Source organism: Monodelphis domestica, chromosome 1, assembly GCF_027887165.1.
Source record: "Monodelphis domestica isolate mMonDom1 chromosome 1, mMonDom1.pri, whole genome shotgun sequence".
In the NCBI taxonomy this organism is placed as follows: domain Eukaryota; kingdom Metazoa; phylum Chordata; class Mammalia; order Didelphimorphia; family Didelphidae; genus Monodelphis; species Monodelphis domestica.
Genome location: NC_077227.1, coordinates 149,435,164 through 149,455,068, shown reverse-complemented (window position 1 = coordinate 149,455,068; position 19,905 = coordinate 149,435,164). Strand labels below are relative to the sequence as shown.

At 34.4% G+C, this 19,905-nt stretch overlaps 1 protein-coding gene across 4 annotated transcripts in view; it reads left to right on the top strand.

Moving 5' to 3' along the window:
* The first annotated feature begins 5,148 nt into the window (after window positions 1-5,148).
* Window positions 5,149-19,905, top strand: part of ICE2 (interactor of little elongation complex ELL subunit 2) — a 78,814-nt gene continuing 64,057 nt past the window's right edge. For 2 of the 4 annotated variants that reach the window (XR_008914122.1, XM_007479513.3), the window contains exons 1-5: window positions 5,163-5,386; window positions 8,804-8,914; window positions 11,000-11,104; window positions 16,420-16,681; window positions 19,422-19,541. Coding sequence is in view for 3 of the 4 variants with exons in the window: in XM_007479513.3 (XP_007479575.2) it covers window positions 8,886-8,914; window positions 11,000-11,104; window positions 16,420-16,681; window positions 19,422-19,541 (516 nt within the window). In the remaining variant the exon portion in view is untranslated. Of the gene's footprint in view, window positions 5,387-8,240; window positions 8,337-8,803; window positions 8,915-10,999; window positions 11,105-16,419; window positions 16,682-19,421; window positions 19,542-19,905 lie in introns of all 4 variants that reach the window. The other 2 variants (XM_007479514.3, XM_007479515.3) reach the window with 2 other exon arrangements.

The window sequence follows — 19,905 nt, the reverse complement described above, 5'->3', positions numbered from 1 at the left end:
AGAATTAAAAGTACGGGTTGTCCAAAAGGAGAGATTCAGAGTGAGTACAAGTAAGGTACTCAGAAAGCAACTAAATAGCTATACAATATTAACAAGAATTCATCGTTCCAAAATAGCTAGGTTCCATAGTGGATAGAATTTAGGGCCTAGAATCAGGAAGATCTGAGTTAAAATTTGGCCTCAGACACTTATTAGCTGTGTGACCCTAGGCAAGTCACTTAATCTAAGTTTGCCTCAGTTTTTTTAACTGTAAAATGAAAATAATAACAATAGTACCTACTATCACGGGTTGATGTGAGGATTAAATGAGATAACTAAAGTAGTTAAAAACTGTTCCTGACATAATAAGTACTATATAACTGTTTATTATTATTAGCTATAGAAAGATTAAAAACTTCATCTTCAAGATAAGTAAAGGACTAGCAGAGATTCTCAGTTCACTATAAACATTTTAAAAAGAAAACAAAATTCTGGAACAGGGCACTTTATACAGCAGTAGTAATGATAATAGGTACGCTATTGGACCTAAAGAACTTAGTTTATATAGATTTGCCTCTGGATGGAGCTTATAAAATAATCATGTGGCTAGAATTATACATTAGAAATTTGATGAATTTAATAAGCTTACAGATGGCAAATTCAGTGCTATAGAATATCCTTAAGAATTCAACAAATAAACTTTGCTATAACTAGAGCATTATCACAGACATTTGTTGTCAGTTATCTGGATATAACAATGGCCTATAAGAATTCAAGTATAATGTTTTTAATAGTTGTTACCATACCAAATGCTCATCATCTTACAACTTAGTGTAATGAAAAACTCTCAAAAAATATAGACCAAGCAGAAGAAATAATAATCATATGGGAACGGGATGAAATACACATAATGTCCATACTACTGAAGTTGCCCCTGAAGTAACAGTGAACCTAGAAAAGAAGAATAGCAGGGATGGAAGATTCAAGTGAGGGGTTTTTGGTTTCTTTGTTTGGATTTTTTTTTCAGGATAGAAGAGACATAAGGGGAAATCTCTTTAAGGGGAAGTCTCCAGCAAAAACATTTTACATACAAGGACAAGATGAGAACAAGAATAAGAGAACTTTGCTTTCTGACTTCTCAACACCTTTGTGAAATAGGTAAAATAAGGTTCTGGTTTACTTGAAAGAGTTCTAATGTAGAATTGTGTGCATTAGACTTGGGGGGGTGTATTTGAGGGGTTGTTTATTTGTATTGAGGGGTTCAGTCTTTCAGTATATATAGAGAAAGAGTGGAGGCCTCTATTTTCAAAGTAGGGTTCAGGGGAGACAACTGATGTTTAAGGTTGGCTCAGAGAGAGGAGAGGGGGTTTGAAGATTTTGCCCCTTCTGCCTTCCTTCCTTAGCTAAGGTGGTTCTCCCAGATTCACTCTTGTCCCTCTTGTTCCCCCTCTACTTCTCGAGACCAAAGGGTCTCCCTTTGATCTGTTCACTCACACACAACTTGGGGAAAAAAGATAACTATTTTAATATCAACTTAACTCAATCAGAATAATACAAAGGAAAACATGGCAGGGAAAGAATGGGAAAAGAAGGTGGGAAAAGGGGGTCTTGGTCTCCATCTAAAACCCTTTTCCTCCCTCCTCAAATTTGGGGGGAACTCAGGCCTTGGCAGCCTGAGAGAAAGTCAAATTGACTCACCCTGGGTTTGGCCCCTTGGCCACAGTTCAGACTCAGGGCAATAGGAGCTGAAGTAAAGTCGGACAGAGATTTAAAATATCTTTCTCAGGTTTTCTCTTCAATAGTCTTTTCAATTGGGAAATGTTGGGGGGAAGGATTTCCAGTCACAAATAGGAAAAAATGGGTAACCCTCAGGAGAAAGTCTTTTTCAACTTTCTCTCTTCTGCTTCTCCTGACTGAGAGACCAACTCCTCTACCAGCCAGAGTCTTCTCCTCCTCAAGATTCCAAACTCCTGGGGTCCCCATCAAGGTGATCAGTTCCACACACTCTTCAGCCTGGCACTTTTCTATGTGCCAACCTCTGTCACAGGTGGAATCTCAGAGGGTTTTCGCAGATGAGGAAAACAAAACCCAGAGAAGTAAAGTGAGTTATCCAATATCACACAGGTAGTCAGTAGCATTTGAATCCTATAGTCATTTACTAGCAGTGATCCTTGACAAATCACCTAATCTTTTTGAGCCTCATTAGTTATAAAATGAGAGTGTTGGACTCACTTCTCTAAGGTCCCTTCTAGCTCTAAATCTATGATCCAAAGTATGAGAAGGAAAGCATGCTTCTGATTAACTGTGACCTAGTAGAAAAAACTGAAAACAAATGCCTTAGGTTCATTGATTTAGAACCTTAGAGTACATTTAGCCCAACACCCACTTTTTAAAAAATTAAAAAATTAAACTAAGTTCTAATAGTGACCATTGTTTTTAGAGTCATGTAAATTCTAAATTTTTTTCTTTCACTTTCATATTAGTTCTTTCTTTGTTTTCTTCTTTCTTTTTTTGCAGGGAAGGACATCCCTGAATTAGATTTTGCTGAAAGATATTTAATATACTATCACAGATATAAACATAGTTAAATGGTATTAGCCTGTAATATTGTCTTTTCTAATAAAAAAAATCATGAAAAATGCTCCAAGAGCCATCATTTATCTTATAGGGTGGATTCTATTCTACCCTTTTACATTTTCTGATACCTTTACTTTTTTTTTTCACTTAACTCTTTTCCTCAGAATCTAATGATTATCCAATGATAGGATGGAATTTTTATTAGCAAAAGAGGAATATAAACTTCTATTATTTGTCAAAATGTTCCTTCTGTTAGTTATCCAAAATTCAATACCAAAACTTATCTTTAGCTATGTATACAATACACCCTCCCCAACACCCACTTTTTATGAATAATAAAACTGTATCCTGAGTAAGAAACAGACCCTGGATTTGGAACCTAAGTTCTTATACCAAACTTATGATCTTTCTATTATACCCATCTATGGAGTTGGGTTTTACATTTCATGATCTACTAGGTCTTCCTGAGCCTGTTTCTGATATAAAGTTAGAGTAAGTGGGCCTAGCCTATTAAGAGAAGGCAAGACTTGGGGTAAGAAAGATATGGATTCAAGTCCTATCTCTGATATATAAGCTTTGTGACCACACACATCAAATGACCTCTCAGTTCTCCATATAATTATTATAGACAATAAAATACAGATTTGCTCATCTACATGGGTGAATGGAATTTCCACACTGGGAATTCTCTATGTTGAGAAAAATTACATGTCCCACCAATCCAATCAATGTAATTAAAAAGAATTTTAAAACTATTTAGTATGGGCCAGGTACTAGACAAAAAAAAAAATTCTAATCTTTATGGAACCAACCCAATTTAAGGTTGGATTAGATAAATTTCCATGGTCTCTTTCATTTCTAAAATGTTTGATTCTGAGGGCAATAGTTAAACTTTCCAAATTTAACCGAATTTGGATATACCGTTTTTGATCATATTCATTCCAGTTATTATTCTGTTGCTTGGTCTTCTTGGAATTTTTCTTCTAGAGTTGTTTTTTATTTTGTCACTGTGTCATATTATTAAGGGACTGCGCTACTATGAGCTAAAGCTGTCATATACTCTATGGGAAGTGCCTTTTAACTACACTTATATCTAAGGTCAAGGAAAGAAAGGTTCTGCAATCACCAAAAAATTCATTTCAGCATTTCTTGTAGTAGTTAAAAAATGTAAATAAGGCAGGTGTCTACTGATTAGGAAATGGCTAAATAAACTATGGCATATGAATGTAATGAGATATTACTGAGGAATAGGAAACATGGAATTGAAACTTGAAGAAACTTGTATGAAGCAATATACAAAATAATTACAGTAATGCAAATGAAGAGACTAGACTTATGATTACATTGTCATTGGGAATTCTCATATGAGGAAACTGCCTTTATCAATGCAAATTTGTACTTTCTCTGAAACATGAATTTTCTCTGGCTGTGTCCTAAGCCTAGAATTCTATCCTACTACCTAATCTTTGTCCCTCAGTTGCCCTCAAAACTCAACTAAGATCCTTTTTATTTTTTATTTTTTTATTTTTTATTCTGCAATAAATCTCTCTCTTGCTAATACTACTTGTGTCTTCCCTCTGTTATTATTTCCATTTTATTCTGTATATATTTTGCTTGTAATTTAGTTGTTTACATGTTGTCTCCTCTATTAGATCGCAAACTCTTTGAGGGTTGACTTTTTTTTTTGCCTTTCTATCTCCAGTTCTTAGCACAGTATCTGACACATAGAAGACAATAATAAATGCTTGTTAATTTGACTTGCATCTAATAATTCTCAAGTACTCTGAGGGGTAAAAAGATAAAAAAGTCAGTGTCAGAAGTGAGACTTGCTTGCAGGTCTTCCTGGGGTCAGTTCTCCGATCTTTTTATCCCTATCCCTATGCCTGACACATAGCAGGTGCTTAATAAATGTTTATTGAATTGAATAGAATTTTGCTTTGTACCGCCTGCTTCTTCTCGATACAAACAAAAAGAATATTTAATATTTAAGTCCAGTTTTAAGCAATTGTAACCTGAGTAAGAAGCAGACCCTGAATTTTTAACTTAGGTCCTCATACATCTCATTACCCACTCAGTCATTTCCTATCCTAATCCCCAAAGATAAAGGAAATGCTGCTCCGTCCTTTTTTTTTTTTTTTGATAGGTGAGGGGATAGAGAATGGGAGGCTAAAGGTACAAAACAATTCCTTGGGCTGTCTTATTGTTTTGCTCCTGTTTGTAACAAAGGAGATCGTACTGGGTGAGTTCCCAGACTTTAATTTCCTCTGGGTGGGTGGATGGGTGAGGGATTTGCTTAAGGGAATCAATAGAAGGGGAGGGAGAGTTTGTAAACTCTGGTCTGCTTTGGCAGCTGTAATTTCCAGCCCAAATATGTAGAAGAGGAAGAAGTGGGTGGCGAGTTTTTCCCTATCAAAAACCAAGCTCTAGAATTGCTAGAGAGGAATCCGTTGAAAAGTGCAGACGGATGCCAAAGGGCCCGAGTCTTATTGCTTTCTGCAAGGACTACAGCCCTCAACACAGAATTCCCAGGCCTGATTCGTTAGACTCCCGCCTCACTTTCGGAAGCCACTGACGTAATCACGCACAACCCTGCGACGCACGCACACGCCATTTAAAGGGGAACTCCGCGGGAGCTGCTAGGCGTAGTCTGAGGAAGGGTGGGCAGTACTCCTGCAGATCCTGTTGTCGTGGCGTCGCCTGGGAGCTGGGAGCCCGAGGTAGGCGGGCGAGCTGAAGAGGCGGAGAGAGAGGGGACGAGGAGGACCCTGGGAGGAGCATGAGCTGTCTCGGGCGCAGTTTGTTTCCCGCAGCTGGGCCTAGACTTGGCTGGGTTAGTCGTGGGTACATACCTGGGAACATGGCGACCCCGGCTTGTATGCGGCCAAGTGTCTGAACAGCTCCTCACCCTCTCTTTCGGCTTCTGCCTTGCTTCCGACCTATTCTCTCAGACCATCGCCGGCTGCCTTTCTCTCCCGGCTCGAACCTGTTCCCTCTTCATCCTCTCCCCTCCCCTTCCCCAATTCCCTCTTCTCCCAACTTCCCACCTCCTCTCCCCCTTTTATTAAGCACCTACTAAGTGCAGAGTTCTGGAAGGGCAACGGAAATGATAGATACAGCCTTTGCCCTCCACAGGAAGAAAGCAGATGAATGTAGTTGTGATAAGTTTGAATCCAAAAGCATAAGGTTGGGGGTCAGAGACAGAGGAAAGAAGAGCCCCTTTAAGCCGAAGCATATTGGAAACAGTTATGTTCCTGGATCCAAGTTTCAGTTTCCTCGTCTGTTTAGATAAAGAAGGGTTAATAATGCCTCTGAGTGTTGTGAAGAAAGTAAATGGAGTATTTTTCTTCATTTATAAAATGAACCAGTTGGACAAGATCATCTTCAAGATCCCCCTTCCAGGTTATAAATTCCTGTAGCATTTCCTGTAGATGCTAGTCTACATTAAGAATGGTATTTATTGATGAGCTTGGTACAGTGGAAATTACTGGCACTGGAGTCACTGGGACCAGAGGCCAGATCTTACATTTGATTCCTGGGTTACCTTAGGCAGGTCATTTAACTATATTTGTCTTTAGTTTCCTCATTTTAAAGGAGAGGGTTGGACCATCTTCCTTAGAACATGGCTTCCAGAGTTCTTTCCAACTCCAGGTTGATGAACTTCTAGATTGGATGATTCAACCAGAACTAACAGCTGATGTTTATAAAATGGGTTTGTTTTCAAAGCGTATTTTCTCATTTGAATCTTATAATACATTTGTTAATCAACAAGTTTTTAAGCCATCCCTATGTACCAAGTACTAAGGATACTAAGATAAAAGTGGAATGGCCCTTAAGCTCAAGGAGCATATGTTCTTTGGAGGGAGACATGTACATAGATCTATGTGCAAAGTAGATATAAGATAATTTGTGGTGAGCAGAGAACATTGGCACCTGGGAGAGGTCACAGAGGACTTTGGTGTTCCTTTAATATTTTTAAGATGAGGAAATAGGCTAAGAAGTTAAATAAGCCTGATCACTTAAGTTTTAGAAGTATGGTTCCAACCCTTTATAATGGTGGACAGTTAGACAGGCTATTCTGGTGGAAATGAGGAAATCTATTAGGCTGTTTGGTGACTTTAGATAATGTTATTTAGCTTTCAGGCCTCAGCTTTCTCATCTGTAAAATGAGATTGGATTAAATTCTTTCTAAAATTTACCTGAGTTCTAAAAATCAGTGCTGCTAGTACTGCTTAATCCTGTATGGAGGCCCACCTTTCCATTCAGTTAATTCAGAAACATTTTGTAGGCAAGAGCTCTATGATCAATATGCAGTGTTTTAAGTGCTGAGGCTAGAAATACAAAACAAAAACAGTTCCTGCTCTCAGAGAATTTTGTTGGGGGAAAGGGGTGAGGAATAATATGTAGGACAAACAAGGTTTTTTGAAGCCATCTCTCTGCTTTTGTACAATGGCCATATCCTTTATGAATTGTCATGCCCTCCTTTACTGACTAAAGCCTCTTAAAATCTCTTACTTACCAAGAGATAGCTCTAATGCCAAATGTTGCTTGAGGCCTATCTTGAGCTCTCTCCCCACCGCTAGTACCCTTTCCTCCCTCAAATTACTTTAAGTGTACTTTGTGTTTACTTTTCTATGTATATGTAACATGGTACAGTGGAAAGATCATGGAGTCAGAGGACTTGGGTTAAAAATCCTTTAAATCAACTTCTTTGGGTCCCTGTTTCCTCATCTGTAAAAAGAGGGTTTGACTAGATAGCTTTGAAGATTCCTTTCAGGTATGAATTTATGGATGACTTTCAGTGTTTCTCTCTATAAGAATATAAACTTGAGGGCAGGGACTTCCTTTTTTTTTTCTTTATCCCCTAGCACTTAAATGCCATGCTTGTAATAAATAAGAGCTTAATAAGCACTTTTTAAATTAAAGAAGAATGTTACCTGAGTTGAATATTTTAATTTTTAACTTCCTTTTAAAGAATGTTAAGGATTCCAAGAGTTGATGGGAACAAGTACATTCTAAAAATGTAGAAACAATCTGATCAGAGACTGAAGATAGATTACTGAATTCTGGAACACCTTTTCTGGACTAGTCAACTTGTATCTTTTATTGACAGATTTTGTTCGCTGAATTTTATTTCTGGTTAAACTGACTTGCTTCAATATATAATGTATAATTTGTGAGAGGGAATATACTTTTTTAAAGGTTTATTTAATTAATTAATTTAGAATATTTTTCCATAGTTACATGAATCATGTTCTTTCGCTCCCCTCCTCCCCTGCCTCCAGTAGCCAACAAGCAATTCCACTGGGTTTTACATGTGTCATTGGTCAAGACCTATTTCCATATTATTCATATTTGTACTAGGATGATCATTTAGAGTCTACATCCCCAATCATATCCCCATCAACCCATGTGATCAAGAAGTTGTTTTTCTTCTGTGTTTCTAATCCCACAGTTCTTTCTCTGGATGTGAATAGTGTTCTCATAAATCAGAGGGAATATATTTTTGAGAGATATACAAATCTAGACCTGGAAGGAACCTTGGAGATTACTTAATCCAATTCCTTTCATTTTATAATGGGAAAATTAAGGCCCTGTGATATAATTATATAGGAGAAGCAGTATTCAAACTCATATCTTCTAATGACAAATATAGTGCAATTTCAACTATATCATTCTTGTCTCAGAAAACCCCAGGTTTGACATAAGGCATCCAGTCTGTCACTTTTTCAAGACACTGTGATATAGTGAGAAGAAAGCATTGGATTAAGAATCAGGAATGAGTATGTCATCTCTTTTACCTTATTAGCTGTGGGGGGGGGGGATCACTTAATCTCTTTGGTCCCCAATTTTCTCATCAACAAAAAGAATAAAATAATTCTTACCCAAAGTTTTACATAGTTGTTGAGGGTATCAAATGAGATATGTTTGTGTACGTGCTTTATAAATTGCAAAGCACTATGTGCAACTGTAAAGCAGTAATTATTTCCCAGTGATGCTTAGACAGAAATATTATTTGCCCTAAATAATGATAACCAGGTGAGGACTTTACATGTCTCTAATGGTGCTGTGCAACAAAATAAGAAACTTAACATAAAACTCACTTAAAGAGCTGGATACTTTATGGATGAATAGATAAACATTCATTCCTCAATAAGTTACTTCTGTTCAATCTAGTCAAACTGCCTTTTCTATTACATTAATATTTACCTCCATATATTTGGCTCTGCCTCTTTTGTTTTTTTCCCAGGTGGGCACTGTGGGATCTAAAACTTCATTGAATTTGGGGCAGCAGCAATTCAAATCTCAGTGAAACAAGGCTACTATGCAAGATGTCAGTGGACAATCCAGTGCTCAACTGGTGAGTTAAATCTATTGTCATGTCCTCAAAAGAAGGTAGAGATGGGACTGAAGGAGTTAAATCTAGAAGAATTAGGCCAGATTGTAGAGAAGTCAAGTGTATTCAAGACTTCAGCTAAATACTGAAATTCCCCCCCTCCCACTGCCCTGAACTCCTAAACACCATCTTAGGCATTTATACTTTTGCTCAAGAAATGACTGCTCCTTAGCATGCAGACATTTTTCTTTGGCTTCATCCTGTTTGATTTAGCTACTGAGGACAAAAAAAGGTTTGTGTCCAGGAACCTCTCTATTTACCCTTCATCTTAAGCTGTTTAGAAAAGGAAGGTAGATTAAAAAAAAGAGAGAGTATACAGGTTTTTGTACCACTTCTTTTGGCTTGTTACTCCAAGCCAGTATATTCCTCATTAAGGAATGTATGAAATTTGCCTTTATTTTTTTTTTAACAACTGCATACAATTCTTATAATTCAGAGAGCTTGGTTTTGTTGAGTTGAGTCCATTCCAAATGTTAGTGGTAAATTTCTTTGACATTTTAATAGTAAATTTTACAGTTGACTCGTAATACTATGGACATGGAAAGTCCAGTGGAAAGAGCCCTGAACTACAAATCAGAAACCCAGGGTTCTGATCCCAAGTTCTCCATTGCATAATCTGAGTCACTTTGAGCAGAGCACTTGACCTCCCTAGGCTTGAATTTGCTTATCTTTAAAATCTGGATACCTGGTGTACCTACCAGGATTATTTTGAATCTCAAATACAATAGTGTATATAAAAGCACTTTTGAAGTTATGAAATGCTAAAAATGGAGACTTGTACAGGATAGAAATCATAATTTCACCATTGTTACATTTAACTAGTTTTTTGGATAAATGGTTTAGAAAAACTTTGAAATTAAAAAAGATACACTTGATACATAATATGGTATGGGTATACTTTCATTATTATATAGTTATATTTTCATTTTGACAACTGGCAAAAATAAAATACTATTTTGATAAATACTTCATTGTTATAGACATTATAGCGTTTTATATGTATGTGCTTGAATTTGTTTCAGTTGCTACAAATAAATGTTTTTTTCGTGCACGTAGTTATAGCTTATACAAAAAAGAGCCATTTCATTAATATGTATACTCTTACCACCAGTACAGATAACCTTCTTACATCTTAATAGATGGAATTTTTTGGTTTGCTATGATCAAAAAAATTCAACACTTTTTGAACCAACCTTCTGATGATAGATAAGTCTGTCTGAATTTAGGTAGGCTGTTCTCAGAACCTTAGAAGCTTATTAGAACCTCCCAGATAATACTGGATTTTTGACATCATCATTTTCATTTGTCAAGATGGAAAAAATAAAATCCTAGGATTAATAGAAATACTTTTGTTAGATATCTAATGGATTTTTACTTGTAAAAATGGTACATTCCTTCACCCAAAAAACCTTCTAAAAATCACCCTAAAGCAACAAATCTAAAGCAGTTTTTGTTTTTATTTTATTGCACGTAATATGCATTTTAGCAATACAGATTTAAAAGCAGAAATAGCACCTACTTTAAATCCTGCATTTAATAGTATATAGTTAATATTTTTTTCTTTCCCCTTGTGGAGACTATATATATATATACTTCATTCATTTCCCAACACTAATATCATTAGCCATCCTAGAAATATGTTGAATTCTGTTTTGTTTTGTTTTTGGTAGAAAGATGATTCAATGTCACTATTCCTCTGTCGGCCATCAAATTTAGAACTGGAACTTGACTTTTCTATCTTGTGGTTGGTTCCCTTTTATCCTATCTTTGCTTTCAGAACTTTTTTTCAGCTATGAAGCTACAAACTGGACTTTTTGTAAGTACTCAGGGACTTAGGGAAGTAGAACTGATGGTCAAGCTTCAAGAGCAGAAGGTAGCCAATTTAAAAAAAAAGTGCAAAATAAAATCTGTACCATAGTCTATAAATAGGAAGGAATTTAACATATTGGCAAGTAAGTATAGGATGGGTAGGTAAGCTTCCCTTATGATACTTTAATGCTAATAAGGATTCTGCATTGTCCTATGCAAGTAAATTGTTTTGTTTCATAGGGATGTTTCACCAAAAAATGGTCTGGATGTTTTTTTCTCACGAGAAAAATATGAAGAATATTCTTTGACTCCTACTCTAAAGGAACTCCTTATTTTGTCCAAAAGGTAAAACTTTGATTTATTCTTTTCTTTTTTTATTACAATATTTCATTTTAATATTTAATACTTCATTGTAATATTTAATTAAATGTATTAAATTTTCATATTTGACTAAAGAATTATAAGGTAATTATTGATATATTTTAAAATATCTAATCTCAATGAAAATATCTATTTGTCTTTTTTCTTGAATAGTTGTATTGATAATTTAATTATTTAGGCAAGTCTTCTGAAAGAAAACTGAAGATACAAAGTATCTACTATTTAAAATGGCAATAATTTTTTTTAATTTTAAAGTTTCTACTAATTATTTTATATTTATGTTTTTACTGAAAAGTAAAAATTTGGTCTATTTTTTCATCAAGAATTGGACAGGTAATGATTATGCAAAGACAAAAATAAAACTGTTCCTTCTCTCAAAGAGCTTTTGGGGAAAATTGCATGTATACAGATATCAAATACATTTAGAGGGCTTAGGTTAGGTTTCCTGTTGGAAGTACCTTTTCAGCTGACCTTTAAAGGAGTACATTTCAGGTTTGGGGTAGAGCCTTATACAAGGGCAGAGAGATGAAAAGGGAACATAAAATATAGGGAATAAAGGCCACTTTGGAACAGATTTCATTAAAGTAAACAATTATTTAATAGACATAAAGCTCACATATGAAATAAGCCTATAAAGATAAGCCGGAACCAGATGGTGAAGGAATTCAAAGGCCAGAGAAATTTGTGTTTTTATCCTTGTGTCATAGAGCAGAGCACAAAAAGAGGAGTGACATAATCAGAGTATCAGGAATATTAAGAATATCAGTTTGGCAACTATGTGGAGGTTAGATTGGAAAGCAGTAAGATCAGAGGAAGAGCATTTAGGTAGCTATAGTACTCCAGGCTAAAAAAAGAATTTATACTCATTGTCTCTACTTTTTCATTTCCTACTCTTCAAGCACTTATAGTCTGATTTCTGTCTCTACTGTTCTTGGAAACTGCTCTCTCCATGTTTAATAATGATAACTTTGTTGCCATATTCCCTGGCTTTTTCTCAGTCTTCTTTCAGATCTTTCTGCCATATTTGTTACTTTCAATCAATCTGTGTCACTCTTTTTCTCTGGACACCACTTCATCATGGTGGTTGTGACTAGTACTTTAGGATTTGACGAACACATTTTTATTTTCATGCTTTCCTGTGCCCTCTTTGATTTTGTAAACTTTGATTTTATCTCCTTATAACCTTTATCTTTCTAGGCAAGGGTCTTATGAATATTGTTCATGCTTCTTCACTTCCTTGACCATTTTCATTGATCTTCTTTAGCCCAGTAATTGCTCTCTTGAGCCATACAAAACTACATGTAATGTTCTAAGTATGAATGTACCATAGTACTATATACAGCTACAATAATGTTTTCCTTTTTGTTTTACATTGCAACTTTTTTAAATGGCATGAGATAAATGTGCTTAGGCTCCACATTTTCTGGCTGTTGGCATATCCTTTTGTTTATTTTATGCCTGAATTTGAAATGTGCTTTCCTTTAAAATCAAAATTTGATAGACTAAATGGAAAAAAGCTCATAATTGATATGATTTTTCTCTTAGCTTAGAAAAATGAAAGGAGGAAAATTAAGTGATAAGAATATTTTCTCAGTGCATGTAGGATTTGAATCGTCCTATATTGTGTTGAAAATGTTACTTTTGTGATTATTTGTACTTTAGGACACAGCCAGAAATTTTAATTCAGTTTCTAATCTTCCCAATGCAGAATTTTCAATTTAGTTTGTTTTAAAAAATGGTCTGCTGAAATTTAGCAATGTTGACTTAATAAAAAAACAAAAATACCATCAATTTCAATTTTCATTTTTCTACTACTTCTATTCTTGAACTGATTTCCTTTTCCACTTTTAATTGTCATGCAAAACACACTTCCATATTGGTCATTGCTGTAACAGCAAAGTCATACATAACCTAAAATTCATAATAAAACCAAAGATACACTGATGTGAAAGAGGACTCCAACATTTCTTTCTCTGGATATGGATGGAATTCCACACTTGAACTGATCTTTAAAGGAATTATTACTCTAATTATTATTGCCTTCAAGAATAGAAGCTTAAAGTTCAAAGCCTTAATCAAAAATTTTAGAAAAAAAAGTTGTTTATTTTAAGATTATTTTAAGAAAGGTTCTTGTAATTTGTAGTTGAATATTTTTTGAGAGTTGTCCAAGAAAAACTTTGGCTACAATATTTTTAGCTTTTGATTTCAAGTTAGATTAAAAAAATTAAAAGAGTAGAGGCTTACATTAGAAAGTTTAAAGCTATATCAGACAAAGGAAAACATAATCAAAATTAAGAATTCTAATTTAGATAGCTAGGGTAAAAGGAACATTGTATAAATTTATTTTTAAATAAATTCCCCAAACTTTTAAAGTTTACATATTGGAAACAGTGCAGTTTTGCATACACATGTATATTCACTCTTCTTTTACACACGACATCTGAATAGAAGAGATGAGTAGGTAGTTGACAAAATGAAGGGAAAAAACTTCAAACCATCAACTGAAATAAAATATAATGCTGTAAATGTGGGTAGAGAAGCCCTGTCAGATGCTTTTGGTTTGTATCCTGATGAAGATTTTGACAGCCATTCCACAGTGAAATGATCTTGATGTGCTGCCACCTCATTCTTTGCTGAATGTAGCCAATTTAAGCTGCTAGAATTTCTTGACATTCCTGCATTGGCATATCTGAGTCAGCATCTTGTTGCCGCAGTAGCTTAATTAAATTTGCCAGTTTGTGCCACAAGGACAGACATGTTCTCATATTTAGAGAGACAGCTGCGAAGCAGTATTGTTAAGAGTTGTGGACACGATACTCTTAGGTTTGAATAGCTCTCAAGACTTTTTCTTGTGAAAAATCAATTTGCTGTAATACATTTCTCCCAAGATCAGCAGTTAATGTTCATTTTGTTAACCTAAAATATGCTTATTTTTTAACAGTTATTGGAGAAAGCTTAGTAGTTTAACTATGTCTTCTTTAACCTGTATTATTTTTAAAGCCTCCCTTTAATGTCTATTCCTAGAATCCTTTCCTTATTCACTACTTACTTATTAACAATTGGAATTGCGTACTAACTGTCTGAATTTTTAAAAAATGTAGTAGATCTTAAATTTTTGCTTCATGTTTTGGCTAAATATTTTTTGTCGTGTTGTTTTGTCACTTAGTCATGTAACAGTATAGCTTATTATGCATTGTTTTTACTTCAAATATTGGGGTACTTTGCAAACAAACATTGGTATTATTAAAAGGGGTTCACTCCTTTTCCAGAAATATATTTGGATAATTCATCATATATAATCTCTGATCTTGAAGTACCGATGACTCTTAGCAGATAGATCTAGTTTTTTCATGAGTTACTCTTAGCAGTATGAAGATCTCTTAAGTTTATAGGATCATATTTCTCAATTGTACAGAGCTGATGATCTGGATAGATTTTCTCCCCTCCCATTTCTACTCTTTCTTTTGGGGGGGATTATTTTTCTTTATCCAAACTAATAGTTAAAGGATTGGAGCCACAATGATAGGTCATTTATCAGAAAGCATCATTTTCGAGGGTGGCACAGGTCACTTGGTAGAAGCTTCAATTTCTGTGCTCAATGGTGATCAAGTAGTAGAACTTTTTTTTTCAAAATTTAGAATTTAAGATTCTGTAGGGATTAAAATTTATGGTCATACTAAATATAAGAGAATGTGGTTACTGATATAACTCAAGTCAAAATGACTTTTTATTTAGCAGCTTTATTTATAAAATAGAGAGAAAGAGTAAAGTAGAAAAATGTGAAGGAGGATAGAGTAATCAGTATAGCTTATCACCCTGTTTCTCCAGTGCCTGGCTCAACTAAGGCTGGGCTAATTAGCTCTCTACTGGGAGGGCCTTTTAGCCAGAGGATCCAGTGGTGAATAACCACAAGGAGAAACTAGTCTCTCCAAAAGCCAAGAAAGGAGTCAGCCTTTTCACTCACCCACATTGTAGTCCAAAGGGAAGATCCAAAAGCAGTCTTACTAGACATAGTCCAAGAGTCAGAATCTAAGCTGAGGTTCCAAGCTGGAGCTCCTCCAGAGTCAAGTCCCAAGAAGAAAATGAGTTTGGACAGGAAGTTCAGGGCTTTTATAGTGCTTTTTCTATGTCATTTCCTGTCCCTTCTTCTACTTTAAAGACCCAATTGCAGTCTTTAAATTTGCTTAGCACTGCCCAGGAGGCAGTCAGTTGCTTCTGAGTTGTCACTCACTTTTGCAAGTGACTTGCAGACCTCCCCTACTTAGATGTTAAGTAGGGTTGTTTTTGCTTTTGGAGGTGTAAATTTCTGTAGTAAGTAGTTTGTGGACTTTCCTTACTTTAGAGTTAAGAATATTTAGCCTCTGTTGATTAATGCAGAAGTAGACAAAGGGAAAGTTAATCCTATCTTCACAATTCCTTGTTATGGCATTTTCATTTGCAAAATAAGAATTGGAGCCGAGTTATGAATAATCTTTCATTTATGTATTTCATTATTTGAAAACACCCAAAACAAGTGGTTAGCCATTTATAAATATTTGAAGTTAGTCTTTGGACTCATTTATTTGTTTTTCATTGGTGCCTTTTTACCATTTAGGAAAAAAGAACTCACTAACAACACTTAACCTGATTTTTTTCCAAGAAGCAAGAAAATACAAAACACTACTTTGCTTGTGAGACACTGGGGCTTGGGCATGTACATCAGTGCTATAGGTACTTTTACAAAATCTCCAAACTACCAATATTTTTGGTGGGGAGGAAGAAATCTTGAAATTCAGAATCTTTCAATAGCTTTGTTAATTTAGATTGTACAACTGTAACAAAATCTGGTGTTAGTTGCCACTGATAATTATACTAATTTGTTTTTCTTACACAAGAATTTGAGCTTAACTATAGATAATTTACAACTAAACAAAAATTCATTAAAGCGTTGTAATTAAATTTGCACATAAATATAACACCTGGATGGATAAGTGAAAAGATTCTCTTATTCATAAAGAAATAATAAGTGTAAGACCAGTATCTATGTATTTCCTTTTCTGTATATCAGCTGAAAGGTAAGCTTGTAATGCAATAATGTTCTGTAGATGCTAGAACTGCAAGATGCAGGTGGCAGAGCTTTGATGGTACTCCAGAATTTACTCTCTTAATCATGATGTATTCTGCCTGGTGATTCAAAATCTAGAAACTCCATGACTGTCAGCCCTAATTTTCAAATACCAATCTTCATAGTAAAAAACAAGTGCCTCTAAATTGTAATTAATTTTTTCCCCTCATTTCAGACCTATAGGAGAAAATTTGGATGCATCAGCAAACCCTGTGGAAAATGAACCAACGGTTAATTCAGTAGCTGAAGCAAATGAGGATGTTAAAACCACAATAGAAATTGTTCCTTTCCCAGAACCAAGAACTCCTTATCCTTATTTTTCTCGGTTCTCAGAGAGAGAACAGAAATGTTATGTGGATTTACAAAACAAATATTCAAAAAAGTCTATAAATTTTAAGACTTTAGGGTTTAATAAGAAGGAATATTTCCACTATTTGGTATGTATTTTATTCTTTTGTTTCCTTAACCATTATTGACAATATTTATTAACTATGCACTTAAAAATTTTAAAACATTTGTATTAATGTAATTATCATTAAGGATTTGAGTTGTGTAGTGGGAAGAGTTTTGATAGTTCAAACATGAAAATGTATTTCCTTGTGCTTCATTTTCATAATAAATGGGAATAGTCTGTATTAACCTATTTCATGGCTCTTCTGAGGTTTAATTGAACTTTGCAGCACAGAAAGTATTTTTGAGCTGACAGATTCATACAATAGTGATTTGTTGGGCATATATATGAAATCTAGAAGACCTTAGGCTGAATTCTGCCCTCAGGCACAAGATTTGTGATGTTGATTAAATCACTTAACTTCTTAATCATACTTTAACACTTAACCACATTTTCCTCATTCATTAAAAGGGGGTAAAAATAACATGCCTCACAGAATCATTTTGAGAATTAAAAGAAGTAACACAGTAAAGAGTTGTAGACATCTTAAAGTACTATGCAAAAATTATTTTGATGTGTATTTTCATTGGAAATAATTGACTTCGTAGTGTAGTTTTTAGTTGCACACTTATAGTCAAGAACTGGTTTTAAATACTGTCTCAGACACTATTTTGCTGTGACTGAATCTAATCACTTCTTTCTAGGCCTCAGTTTCTTGTAAAATAAGATAACTATTCTCAGATCTCTATGGCTCTTCTCTAAATCTATGATTTTATGATCCTTTTGCTTTGGAAGTGACTAGAGTTTTCAAAGACTGTATTAGAGGGCTCTGTGTAATGGATAGTTCTAACAAACTGACAAGGTTTTGGGCATAATCACAGTGATGGACTATACATTTCATATACTGACCAACATAACAAAATTAAGGGATGCTTCTTGGCCATAGTATCATCAAGTCATCTATTTAGACATACTGATGAAGTCATTTATTTTTTGAAGTATTGAAGCATATCATGTGTAAGGTACTTAACTGGGTGCCTAAGGAAGGGAAAGAAAAGGTAAGATGTCTGCTTTCATAGAATTTTTAGTCAATAGTTTACAAATTCTTTGAGGACTAGCATTTCTTTGCCCATGTTTTTCTTAAATTCTGCTTTACTCAGGTAGTCAGTAAATTATAATTGCTAAGGAAATAGCTAAAATACACTATAATGAGCTTCCCTCTATTTTGCATTTCTGCATTTTTTAGTAGTTGAAATAGAATTTGCCTCCATTTTTCTAATCCAAAGCTGAACCTATTCTCATTTCTGCCAGATTTAGTGTAGTTTAAGAATTACAAGGCTTTTATTGGTTCCCCAGATTTCTGATCATATGTTTCATAATAGAGACTCATAAAAGGACAGTTTTCACTACATCTTTAAAAAATGAATCTATTGTGTTTTGGGGGCAGCTAGATGGAATAGGTAGAACACTGAGTCAGGGGTCAGGAAGATCTGAGTATATGACACTAGCTATGTAACTCTGGACAAATCACTTAACCTTGCCTCGGTTCCTCATCTGTAAAATGGAGACACACTGGAGAAGAAAATGACAAATCACTCTAGTATCTTTGCCAAGAAAACCCCATAGTCAAAGTTCATGAGTTCACATAGAGTCAGATACAACTGAACATCAAGTTTTTTTAATGATACATAATTTAAAATAATTATAGTAAAGAGACAAAATATTTCAGACACAAGTAAACAGTTTAAAAATAAGTTGGTAGTTATATACAGAAGAAGGCAACTGACTAAATGAAAAGTCTGAATTATAGGACAATTTATAAGCCATGCTATTTGTTTAAGATAAATGTCTTAGCCTAAAACTATGCCAACTTAATTTTGCATAGTAATAGCAAATAGATAAGAATGACTTAGCATTTCATCCCAAGTATAATACTTAATTTATTTTTGTAGCAGGCTTTTTAAAAGGTATTGAAGTTAGCCCCTTTATTAACAAGTAAATTCTAAATTAGCCCAATGGGATGAAATTCTTATTACATTTAAATTGTGAATTTTCGTCTTCTTTAAGAAGTGTTGATGCTGGGGTAGCTAGGTGGTTCATTGGATAGAGAGCCAGGCCTGGAGATGGGAGATCTTTGGTTCAAATTTGGCCTCAGACACTTCTTCCTAGCCATGTGACCCTGGGCAAGTCACTTGACTAGTTGCCTATCCCTTATTGCTCTTTTGCCTCGAAACCAATACTTAGCATTAATTCTAAGATAGAAGGTAAGAGTTTCATATTTTAAAAAATTGTTGATGTTGAGCTTTTTGAGGAAATCATTAACTCAAGTTATTCCTGGTTGAAATATTTTGGGAACTTAGTGCTACTATATTAATAAATAAATTAATTCTGTCATCAAGCCTATATAGATATATTTCTTTTTACTGTTGACTAATAATACTTAATAATACTAAATACTAAACAAGTTGAGAGTAGTTCTGGTTTCTTTTAAAAATAACTTTAAGTAGAGTGATTTGTTTTAAAAAATTTGATTAAAAGTTTGAACTCATTTTTATCAATACATGTATAAAAAATTTTAAATGAATATAATGCAATAATGAGATTAAAAATGCTAAAATGGATCACTGGGCATTTTTAAAGGTCTTAAACACTTCATTAATACTCCATATGTTGCCAGGTATTACAGTAGCTTTGCTATAACACTTCAACCTGAATAATTATAATCAGAGTTCTCATTTAAGTGATTATTATGCCCCAACCCACTTTTTTTTTTGGTTTCCCTTTAGGATATGAAAAAATGTGTAAGTGATGAAGTAGCTGAATTTTTAAAGTTTCTTCAGAATGCTGCAAAGAGTTGCAGTCAGGATTATGATACACTCTCAGAAGAAGCACTTCGATTCACAAAGGTAAAGAATAGTAATGTTTATGGATAATATCACTTATGGAAAATGAGTAATAGTATGCAGTAATATTTAAGAATGTCTTTGCATGTTGGAAGCAGAAAGAGAACTGGCTTTTAAAATCAGAGGATCTAGGTTCAAATTGTCTTTTTGATTCTTAGTAATTGTGTGACCTTTGAACAAGGAACTTCCTAGGACCTTAAAGCTTTTCTCATGTAACACAACAGGTTTGGATTAAATTGCTTTGAGGTAAAAATCCCTTCCAGCTTTAGTGATTCATGATTAATATACTTTAGTTCATTTGTAAATATCTTTTCAGAAATCTAGTTTTTACTAATGTCTCATTTTTACTCTGTCTTATTATGTAAAA